Source organism: Lepidochelys kempii, chromosome 3, assembly GCF_965140265.1.
Source record: "Lepidochelys kempii isolate rLepKem1 chromosome 3, rLepKem1.hap2, whole genome shotgun sequence".
Classification (NCBI taxonomy): domain Eukaryota; kingdom Metazoa; phylum Chordata; order Testudines; family Cheloniidae; genus Lepidochelys; species Lepidochelys kempii.
Window position 1 is genome coordinate 115,421,839 of NC_133258.1, and position 12,198 is coordinate 115,434,036.

General features: G+C 39.9%; 1 protein-coding gene and 1 long non-coding RNA gene across 13 annotated transcripts in view; one reads left to right on the plus strand and one right to left on the minus strand.

Moving 5' to 3' along the window:
• Positions 1-12,198, minus strand: part of SYNE1 (spectrin repeat containing nuclear envelope protein 1) — a 501,442-nt gene that overhangs the window by 270,790 nt on the left and 218,454 nt on the right. For all 12 annotated transcript variants that reach the window (XM_073337684.1, XM_073337695.1, XM_073337685.1 and 9 more), the window contains 5 exons: positions 9,093-9,243; positions 5,529-5,687; positions 4,154-4,336; positions 1,823-1,924; positions 841-1,044 (listed from right to left, as the gene is read on the minus strand). In XM_073337684.1, coding sequence (XP_073193785.1) covers positions 841-1,044; positions 1,823-1,924; positions 4,154-4,336; positions 5,529-5,687; positions 9,093-9,243 — 799 coding nt within the window. The remainder of the gene's footprint in view (positions 1-840; positions 1,045-1,822; positions 1,925-4,153; positions 4,337-5,528; positions 5,688-9,092; positions 9,244-12,198) is intronic.
• The window catches only part of LOC140909130 (uncharacterized), a 62,712-nt gene that overhangs the window by 19,550 nt on the left and 30,964 nt on the right, over positions 1-12,198 (plus strand). The gene's annotated exons all lie outside the window — the stretch shown is intronic.

Below are 12,198 nucleotides of genomic sequence, written 5' to 3' on the forward strand. Positions count from 1 at the left end.
GGGTTCCATTGACCCCAGCCTGTGTCCCATCAGAACTTTATAGAAATCAAACCATCTCTGGAAAACATTTCTATTTTGACAAACTGGCAAATTCCAGAAAAAAAAGTTTTACTGGCATTTTTCTGCCCAGTTTAAAGGTACATTAGGAAAGCAATGTGAGTTTGGGAGAGAGGGGGAGGATCATTAGCATTGCCTTTATCCATCTGGGGAACAGCATACAAAGCTAAATTTATATCAAAGCTGAAGTTGAGAGTGGCTGTTTCATCAGACTTGCCATTTATTTACACCACAAAAACCTCCATGCTTTTTGTCACAATATGGCCAGGCGTGGTAGTCAGCATTCACAGAGAGTCTAGGATTTACATAGCAGAGGTGCTGCAGGTGGCAACTGAGGTGCATTAGGATAGAACCTAATATTATGCTGAGTTCTACCCGAGCTCTTAATCTCTTAATTGCATGAGCTCCATATTCACAACAATTAGAAAGACAAAAAACGGGATAGCAAATATTCTAAAGCAATGACTGAAAACAGTTTGATGAAACAACATTAGTTCCTGTCACAATAAAGACACTGCTATTCATTTCATTTCTCCAAAAGCTTTGCAATACAATGAGAAAAAATGAAGATCAGTAATGCTGTTCACTTCTTTAACAATATGACAGACGGTTCTTCATTGATATCCTAAAGCATAAAAATGGATAGTTTTAAACTGATCAGATTAAAATTAACATGTACATTTTAATACATTGACAGCCATTATGACCAATCAGGTAAAACTATGCTAGAATTAAATACAGTAGCCACTATGCAATAGAAAGTATATCTTCTGTAACCCTTACCTTCACTTTACCTAGACTCTTGGGATCCTGGTTACAAGCACAGTTTAACAGTGACTCTTCTACTTTTCTGAGCCAGTCTGTCATGTGATCTATAAACTTTAGTATCTGCATCTTCTGAGTACTGAAATCTTCCAGTGTCTCTTTTGCTGTCTCAGACATTTCTTTGGCATGTTCCAATTTTTGCCTTAAATCTGCTTCTAGGAACTAAAATCAAAATTTCATACATTAGAGCACTACAGTGAATTACTTGGGCCTAGTATTATAACTAATGGGCAGTTCACATGGTATAACAAATGGAGAAAAGGAAAAGTGGGATGTGAGGCCCCCTTTTTTTCTCGCTCTCTTTTTATGTGAATGGCTACAAATATTTAAAGTAAATGAAAATGGCAGGCACTGAGCATGAAATCCTGGCTCCACTGAAGTCAATGCAATTTTTGTCTCTGACTTCAATAGAGCCAGAATTTAATCCTGAATGAATGGCTATCCAACTTCGAGAAAATTAAAAAGTTAGTCTCCCTCTCTGTAGATTCAACATTGGAGTCATTAAACAAAATGAGTCTTCATCTGAATCAGACCCCCAAAGTAACAAAAAACAGTAAATGGGGATTCGAGGTTCCTGTTTTGGCCAATTTCTAATAATATTTGGTTTGATGCACAGATTTGAATCCAATGTGCTGTTTCTTGGTTTTGTAAAGTAGGCCAACATAATTACCCACATGCTCCACTGCAACACTACCTTTCAAATAAGAAGTTATCTCTAAATTCAGATGGCGGCAAGTGCTTATAAAACTTCAACCCCTCTGTATTCTACAATATTCTTGTTCAGAAACAGTGTCAGTAACTATTTCAGAACTCTCTCAATAGGAAGAAAAATTAGCAAAATACTGGCAAGTGTAATATGTTCCCCCAAATAGAAAGGCTATACAGAAGGAGCACAATTTCAGAAGGATACAGATTGTGATGAGTGACAGCTATATCTTACCTGAAGATCTGCAGGTGACTCTTGACTATTGGTCAGTTCTTTGAGATCTGAAACTTTTGAACTAAGCTGCTCCAACTTCTGTCCTTTATTTATAACTTGAGACTGAAAAAGAGCATGTAGTAAATATTTTATACTGATCATTAAAGAGCTGAATGAAGTTGTAGGTAGGTGCTCAGTAGAAAGAAAGAAAGAAAGAAAGAAAGAAAGAAAGAAAGAAAGAAAGAAAGAAAGAAAGAAAGAAAGAAAGAAAGAAAGAAAGAAAGTGTTTAGCTATTCAAACAAAGTTAAACATTATTATCTCTCGGTTTTCTTGTCTCACAAAAATACTTCACTTCTTTCCTTTTTTATATTAAGTTCAGACATTTTCTTCTTCACTAAAAAAACCATACACGGCTCATTTTAAAGTTTAAAATGTTTAACAGCTTGAGTCTCTGAAAAGTGGCTCAGTAAAAATGGGAATGCCTTTGTTTATGAGACTGGAAAAATTTACTATGGTCATTAGGTTCCACTTAATGGAATGCAGAGTATAATGCACAACCCTCTGTTTTTTATTACAGAGAACTGAGCTCTGAAAAAAACTCAAATGCAGAACTAAATTCTGTGTTGAAAAGAGAGCTGAAATTCACTGACATGTCAGGATCTCTAGTTTACTGTATACATTTCAATGAAAATTCTGGAGAAACATTTTATCCGTTAACATTACAGAGAAAGCTCATAACTTTCACTTTGTAATTTTCTGAGATCTGAAATACTAAAAGTTCTGATACAAATATGTATGCTATTGCAGGGAACATTAAATTAACACAGATCTCATTGATTAGAAGAGGCACATTAAGGGCTAAATTGTGGCATTGAGGTGCTGCAGAACCACCCCATCAGAAATTCCAGGAGGCATTGTGCTACAGGGATGCACAATGCCTTCCAGTGCTCCTGAGACATGCAGCTGCTGAGGCACTTGCAAATTAGGTGCAGTGTGTGCTTCTCTCTGTGCTGAGACTTCTCTATTGGCTGGTCCAGACCGGCGGGCGGGGGCGTAATGGGCTACACCCGTGCCCCCTCCTCTCTCCTTTGCAGAAGCCAATGCAGAGTAGTGGTAGCTGTGCAGAATCTTTGCATTACCTGAGTGTAAAGACATCCACTGTATTCAGCTCCTATACAGTCCTTGAACTCTGTATTGTCCCTTGCACACCTGAGGCCTGGGCACAGTCTGGTTCTATGCAAAACCAGACTGTTTTACACCAATTTGTTTGGCTGGTCCCAGTGAGAAATGGACACAATGGAATACAGTTTTAATTTAATCAAAGCAAATATGTTCCCTTTGAAGCATTCCATACTATTTACCTGTATTACTAATACAAACTCATTATCTGTTTCATTGACGATCACTATTTTTAAATTAATTCCAGAGGAAGTAGGATAAGCCCATTCCTCAATGGACCTGCTATATATTTTGGACACAACACTATTCTCATAAAAACCCATAGCAAGGGAGTGCTGTATACCACAGTTCCGTCACTATTCTAGGATTTAGAGTCTAATACAGTGGCTCTCAAACTTTATTGGTTCACATACCACCTTCTTAGAAAATTGTTGAGAAGTGAACTGATGAACCATCAAGCTCATATACCTATGGTCACATACCAGAATTTGGGAATCTCTGGTCTAATGTATTAAATCAACTCTTGTTTAACAGCCCATTCTAGACAAAAGGTAAAAGTATTGCATTAGAGTATTATTAATGAATGAGAATCTGATGTAATTATTGTTAATGCAGGGTAATCACAGTGTCACAGAAATGAAGTACTAGTGAACTTCAACACTGGATCCACCACCTGCTGTGTGACTAAGGCAAAGCGCTAATAAAGTAATGAAACATTCCAGATATACAGAGAGATTTACCATGGAGTGAGATCTGCAAGAAAGGGTGCTGCAAGGAATCAACAGCAAAAGGGATATGAGGCACTCTTAAACCAGTTTAAGAGTGTCCACATAAGTGGGCTTGCTCTTATGTTAGTAAACTAGTTTCTGAACATACTGAGTGAAATCAGACCAAGCCCAAATAATTTGCCCTTTACTCTTCAGCAGACCACATACTAACAGACAGTCTCAGAAAGAAGGTGAGATATATCTATTAGATTTTTACATTCTCCCTAATGAGTTGCTATGTTTGATAATAGTGTAACTGAACAAAAGATCAAAAAGGCAGATTCTCAGCTGATGTATATTGGCATAATTTCACTTACTTCTGTGAAGCTATGCCGATTTAAACCATCTGAGACTCTGATTAAAGCATTTCAAACATTTATATCTTTTTTTTTTTTTGGTAAGCACCTGAAATTCCTTTAGGAAGGCCTCCATTTTCTGGCTGCTGTTCAGGTTGCTGATGCCTTCATTCAGCTGAGAGATGGCATTACTGCACCATGTATCAATTTCATCTCCAATGGTGAGCACATCATCCCACAGAGACACGCTTACACTCAACTTTTCTACACTGTCTTCAGTCCTCTCTGACACCTGTTGGAGAGGAACAGATATCCATATCCTTAACAATTAATTTCATATTTCTTTAAGCTTGAGTCAATTGCAAGAAAAGTAGCTCAGAAACAACTGGAAAACCTAACCTCAGGTCTCTTGTTTTACAAACAGAAACACATTCAGAATAGCAAGACGTTACTATCTGCATTTTAGGTTTATATATTGTAAAACTGACATAAACCAGTACATGCCAATGCCTCTGAATGTGTATACTTTGACTGGGGAAAGAGTTGCAAGAGGAATTAGATGAATAAATGTCCATTGACTTTAAAATGTGTTATATTGCTAGAACCCCACCCAACACTGAAAATTAACCTTAGAGCCAATTTTGATGCATCAAAACTAGTTCAGTAATAGTGAGGGATGAAATGGGTCCAAAAAACCCAAGTCTCAAACTAAATGTGAACCTTCTTTTAGTTTAACTCTCTGCATACATACACTCCCCCTACACACACACACACACACACACACTCCCCTTCCCAGCTTCCCTTCTTTGACTCCAAATAAGCATCATACCTTTGCTTAAACCCATCTAGGGACCTCAAATGGCTTAGCAGTCTCAGCTAAATAGGCTGCAGTTTTCAAAACTCACGAGGTTTGCAACAAACTTGGGGTCAGGAGGTAAGCAGGGAGCAGTCCACCATGCACGCTGATGAATTTCTCATCTGAGCAAACCCCAAATGTATGATACAAGAACAGAAAAGACAGCTCACTAAGAGCTTCAGAAGGATTTTAAACCATAAAGGGATTTGCACATAAAGTTCTATAGATATGAAATTTTAAAATATTATGTTTCATAATATACGAGGGGCCACATACTCAGCTGGTGTAAATTAGTGTACCTGCATTGACTTTAATGGAGCCTTACTGATTTACAGCAGATGAGGATCTGGTCCAAATTTACACATATTTCAGTTACCATCAGAAGTGTGCACTTTTTTAAGATCTAGCAAATGTACTTGATATATGTTGAGTACATACTGTAGATACAAACCAACCCCAGAATACTCATGATTTAGCCCTCTGAGATTTACTCCAAAGTCACCTTTAGTAAAAAAAAAAAAAAAAAAAAAGTATTTTCAGTTCCTAAGAGAAGCCCAGACATTGCAACGTATTCTCGGACTGTAAACTGAATCTGCCGTATAAGGAAAACATCATTCATTGTCCTTACATCCAGCCATTTGTCCACAGTACTGTTCATATCTGTTTTCACCAGTATGGGATCAAAGTTATGAATTCTCTTCAGCTCTGCTAGCAAGTGTTTTCCTTTATTAGTGAAGGCATCCAGCTCTTCCTGTCTGTCGTTTAGTTCATTCTTGACAGCTTCATGCTGTAAACATAAATGTTTGTTTAATGCAGTCATAAATAAATACATACATACATAAAAATCCATCTCCCCAACCATCCACTTCTAGAGACCTAAAGTCACTGAACATATGGAATGTGTTTTCTAGTTATTCTAGTTTCTTGCTAACAGTTGTAAGTACATGAGTGGTTATGCAATAAGAGTTTATGGGCCTATTACAGGACAGAGTGGGTGAGGTTCTTTGGCCTGTGATGAGCAGAAGGTCAGACTAGATCAGGGGTTCTCAAATTGGGGGTCGTGACCTCTCAGAGGGTCACAAGGTTATTACGTGGGGGGTCACGAGCTGTTAGCCTCCACCCCCAAATCCCACCTCACCTCCAGCATTTATAATACTGTTAAATATAAAAAAGTGTTTTTAATTTATAAGGGGGGGGTCGCACTCATAGGTTTGCTGTGTGGAAGGGGTCACAATACAAAAGTTTGATAACCACTGGACTAGATGATCATGATGGCCCCATCTGGCCATAAAGTCTATGAGTGGGAGTGACAAGATCTGGGTTGTTTTCCCACTCTGCTATAACTTGCTGTGGGAACTTGGGCTAATAATTTACAAACTTTCCAAGCCGCCATTTCCCCACCTGTAAAATGGGGATAACAGAAACATATAACAGTCATGCTGCATAATTCAGTAATGTTTGAAAAGTGCTTTGAGAGCCTCAGACAGATGTGCACGCAGAATGTGCTGCAAGTGAGGGTTGATGCATGCTGGCATAGCTGTATGAGGGATCTTGCAAACTCCTGCATACGTTCTTCTGGCCAATGTTGTCAGGAGGTCATTGTCATAAGGCTTATGTTAAAAAATGTTACCTGCAATATCAAAATAAACTAAATAGAAATAAAAGAAATCCTTTGTAAAATAGGCGTAGCACGATGGACTAAAAGTCTTTCATGCAAGAATTTGTGAAGTTATAATTCAGAGAACTTTAACAGGATGATTATCTGAATTATAATTCCAGATATTATGATTTTATAAAACATAGCCCATAAAGAGGCATGTTTTAATACTATGTGTTTTATGGTGCAGACTACTGAATATTAATAACAATTTTGCAATATACCCACTACAGGCTTCCCATCAAAATTAACATTTTCTAATAAGAACATAAGAATGGCCATACTGGGTCAGACCAAAGGTCCATCCAGCCCAGTATCCTGTCTACCTACAGTGGCCAATGCCAGGTGCCCAGAGGGAGTGAACCTAACAGGTAATGATCAAGTGATCTCTCTCCTGCCATCCATCTCCACCCTCTGACAAACGGAGGCTAGAGACACCATTCCTTACCCATCCTGGCTAATAGCCATTAAAGGACTTAACCTCCATGGATTTATCCAGTTCTCTTTTAAACCCTGTTATAGTCCTAGCCTTCACAACTTCCTCAGGCAAGGAGTTCCACAGGTTGACTGTGTGCTGAGTGAAGAAGAACTTCCTTTTATTTGTTTTAAACCTGCTACCCATTCATTTCATTTGGTGGCCCCAAGTTCTTATATTATGGGAACAAATAAATAACTTTTCCATATGAACTTTCTCCACACCACTCATGATTTTATATACCGGTATCATATCCCCCCGCGTCTCCTCTTTTCCAAGCTGAAAAGTCCTAGCCTCTTTCATCTCTCCTCATATGGGACCCGTTCCAAACCCCTAATCATTTTAGTTACTCTTTTTTAAACCTTTTCCAATGCTAGTATATCTTTTATGAGATGAGGGGACCACATCTGTACATAGTATTCAAGATGTGGGCGTACCATGGATTTATATAAAGGCAATAAGATATTCTCCGTCTTATTCTCTATCCCTTTTTTATGATTCCTAACATCCTGTTTGCTTTTCTGACGGCCGCTGCACACTGCGTGGACGTCTTCAGAGAACTATCTACGATGACTCCAAGATCTTTCTCCTGATTAGTTGTAGCTAAATTAGCACCCATCATATCGTATGTATAGTTGGGGTTATTTTTTCCAATGTGTATTACTTTCCATTTATCCACATTAAATTTCATTTGCCATTTTGTTGCCCAATCACTTTGTTTTGTGAGATCTTTTTGAAGTTCTTCACAGTCTGCTTTGGTCTTATCTTGAGCAGTTTAGTATCATCTGCAAACTTTGCCACCTCACTGTTTACCCCTTTCTCCAGATCATTTATGAATAAGTTGAATAGGATTGGTCCTAGGACTGACCCTTGGGGAACACCACAAGTTACCCCTCTCCATTCTGAAAATTTACTGAATTTAAATTTAATGAATGGAGAGAGTTTAACTCAGAACTTACTCTCAAGATGTGCTGGGGCTTCAGAGTGACTTTAGGCCAGCAGAATTTGGAAATGTAATAAATGTAATTCATGAAGTGTATGGACCATAGGGAACCAAAGTCCTTGACCCTCTTCCGTGTCCAGTACTGTATCAAAGTAATCACTTTGGATAAACTAATCCACAGGTGCCGTCTTTCCAAAGTGCTCACCCCCCCGGTTCTGACCCAGGCTCCGTCCCCAGTCCACCCAAGGCCCCCACCCCCCCCACATTTTCCCACCCCATCCCCACCCCACCTCTTCCCACCCAATTCCACCCCCTCCCCTGAGCGCACCCTGTCTTCACTCCTCCCTTTCCCTCCCAGCCTCCTGCATGCCACAAAACAGCTGTTCATGGTGGGCGGGAGGGAGGGGGAGGTGCTGCTCCATGGGGCTCACTGGCTGGCGGCAAACACTGGGGGGTGGGTGGGGGGAGCTGATAGGAGGGCTGCTGGAAGGTGCTTAGCACCCACCATTTTTTCCCCATGGAGTTGGTGCCTATGAACCATTGCTGGGGGAAGGAGACAGAGAATGTGTCATTTTTCAGAAGCAGAGGCTAATTTGCTGATGTTGCAGCATCAATGCCCTGCATTGTCATGGAAGAGACCAAAGTTCAGTTATTGCCTTGTCCTTTCATTTTGTTTTCAAGTGAACAAAAATGATCCAAGGGGTTACTATGACAAAGCATTAGAAACATGTTAGGCATTTTCTTCCTCAGTGCCTTTGAGTAGAGAATCCATCCCCAGTATCTATGCACAGCTTCTCCTTGTATACAAATGTACATTTAAAATCACTGAAGGAATGTACAATATACTTAAAACAATAGAAAAGCAGATGCCTGCAAATTGAAAGGTTTTCCTGCAAAATGTGCAGAGTGTACAGTAATGGCCAGATTCTTCCCGAATCAAAGCCAATGGGAGATTTACCATTGATTTCAGTGGGAAATGATTTGGCACCCAATACTGCAAGGAACTTTAAGCAAGGATCAGACCAACTTCTTTTCAAACACAAAGAGAAATGATTCATCATATTTGTTGAAACGGAAGATCCATTCAATTATTTTTAAATGAAAATAGCTGAATTACCTTTGATAAAGCCCTTCTGACGTCCTCCTGGTCCTTTAAAATGGAGTTGGTCATAGTCACGTTGTCAGCATTCTCTATGACTTTAGTTACTGCCAATTTCAAACTCTGATATTCTTTCATCAGATCAACCAGGATGCAGCACTGCTCCTGTCTATAATGGAAAATAGCTGTGTTGAAAGAATGGTGTTCATTCTGATATTTGTGAATCCAGGAGATGTGACAGAGGCATTTGTCAGGGAGAACTTCCCCCGGAGTGGCCCAGGGGAATCAGGTTAGAATGTTAAAGCAGCAGGATCTATGTGCTTATGTACATAATCATCCTTATCACTTATACAGCGCTCTTGATTCTCAAAGCACTTCACAAAGGAAGGGTCCCACGCTGCCATTAAACGGGCGGGATATCTGAACAAAGTGACTTTCCAAAGGCTACACAGCAGGTCAGAGCTGATAATACAACCCAGATTTCTTGATTTCCAGTTCAGTATCTTACTCACTGGACCATGCTGTCTGAAAATCACAGTGCCACGTAGCTGGCTTCTGATGGTGCGTTTTCAACCTCTTGTCTCAACTAAATTAAATTCAGTGAAGGATTTCAAGCTTCTTGGTTAAAAAGGAAAAAGTAGAAATGAAGGTTGAAGAAGAGGGAGACCTGTCCAGCCTTGCTGATTTTTCAGTCAAAATATTTCCTTTCTTAAGTTTAAAATATTGTTTCAAACGCCTCTGGCTTGAGACATTCACCTGGAAATGGGAACAATTTGCTGCTGAAGCCAGATCTTATGATTTTATTTTGGATTTCCCTGCCTAGACAGGGAACTTCAGGTTCAATAGAAGTTTTCGATGAATTCAAGCTCTTCACGAGAAGGAGTCAGACAGAACAGGAAGCCCATATTTCCTTTATATAATTTACTTTGTTATAAACAGTGTTCCATTGACAAAAGGAATTTGAGAGCCACAGGTGGCCAAGTGTGAAAGACGGTCACTTCTGAGTTCATCTCCTTCTCAGGAGCATACCAGAGAAATAATCGTGCACAGCGAGGTCCCCATTGGCTTACAGCAAAACTAATAATCATATTAGTTAAAAACCGAGAGTTAAAATTACATTTCTTCCGGTCAGAAAAGACTCACTAAGAAACTGACTTTCAGGTACTTATATGGTTCCCATTACAATTGTATCTGACCAACTCACAGTCTTTACTGTATTCATCCTCACAACACCCCTGTGAGATAGGTAGGTGCTGTTATCCCCACTGTACAGATGGGGAGCTCAGGCACTCAGTGACTAAATGACTTCCCATATAGCAAGTCTGACACAACAGGGAATTCAACCCAGCTCTCCTGAGTCCCAGTCTAGCGCTCTAGCCACCAAATCTGTAGTGGGTGAGTTAAAGGGCTGTAGTTGGGTGAGTTAAAGGGAGCTAAATAACCCAGTTACATAACTCTGACATAGCTCTACCTCTGACTTGCTGTTTTGTGTGTCCCTGGGTAGGTCATTTTGCTGTTCTGACTCAATTTCCCCATATGTAAAATAGAGATAAATACACTTCCACAAAGAGATATTATGTGGATTAGTTAGGTAATGTCTTTTCATTGCTTTGAACATGTACATGTTATTATTATTATTATTTATTAAGCAAGTAGGTATGGCTTTATATACGTATGCTATCTTCAGTTCCGAGCGGTGATGTCTGACTTCTGAGACATCCCATGGAAAATATTCCGGAGCGGAGGAACTGGGGGGCATTGGGGCTAGTGCCCCCACAATGGAAATACTGTGGATGTGGATCTATATTTCCACCTCCGTGTGTTATTCTTAAGTGAGTTATTTTATGCCCTCAGGCTGAGTGGGGCTCCGTGGTTGCTGGGAGTGGAGGTGAGAGCAGGACCCAGAGCAGCTGTCGCAGTGGGAGCAGGCAGGAACTGGAATGTTCAGCTTGGGAGCAGCTACCCCAGCAAGAGAGACGCAAATCTCCAGAACCCCCCTCCCAAACTGGAGCTGGTTGCCCCCTCCCAAAGGATCCCAAGTCTGTGTAGCTCTCCTCACTCCCCATACAGAGCACGCACCCTGACTCCTCTTCCTATTCCTAACTCCCCAACCTCCCCCACTGTCCCTGACTTTTCCCACTCCCCATGTCGAGCAGCCATCCTAACTTCCTCCCACTCCCCAGGTTTAGTACAATGCTTTGTGTGTTTAGGTCTCACTATTCACCTCTGTGCCTCCATTCAAAGTGAGCTTTCACCACCTTATCCATGCCTTTGCAGCACATAAAATAAAGATGAGGGGCAGGTAATGACCTTGACGGAATAGGTATAAGAGCCTAGTAAATTCAGTCCTTCTCCTCTCCTTTGTTCAGATCTGCACACCTTGTTACCAGATGGATATTGGGAAACTAGAGTGAATTCAAATGAACATAACACCTTTGGTGACTGTGATAAAGGGACTGACAAAGGATGAAATCTATAAAAGTGAAATGCACATAGCTTGGCAAAGTGCCAGTGTGTATACAAATATTTGAAGGGTGTCAATACTAAGGAGAGGGAGGAATTTTACAGTATAATAAAGAGTCATATTTGAAAGAGCCTACCACTTATTTCAGCAAAAACCAAATGTACAAGCAAAAAACCTTAAAAGTATGTTAGTTTTCTTTTCAAACAAATGCAAATGCAGTTAAGACTGGGAAAAAGTTACTGGAATATATATTGAGAGAATATACTTATATCGACAGATAGACCCCAGCATGCCCTGCTGAGTATTATCTAACAAATGGCTTGAGTTATGATTTTACTCAAAACATATTCTTGAGCTGGGCTGACTGCCTAGAGGGCAGTGCTACATGCAGACATAGAGGAGACTTAAGCTCAAGAGTAGTTTCAAGCCAGTGGAAGATTGGCATGTTGCAGAGGTAGCATACAGGGAAATAGTGCATTATATAAATTCTAATTACATAGTAATTATGTAGTCTTAATGGAGATTTCCTAACTTTCCAGCCATAGGGTAAGTTCAGAAAAGCAAAAAAGAGCACATAATTAATATGGATTTATTAATTAAATCATGTTTGTACAGTACTCCTAAGATATCAAATCATATATGATTGCTAGGTGGTATTAT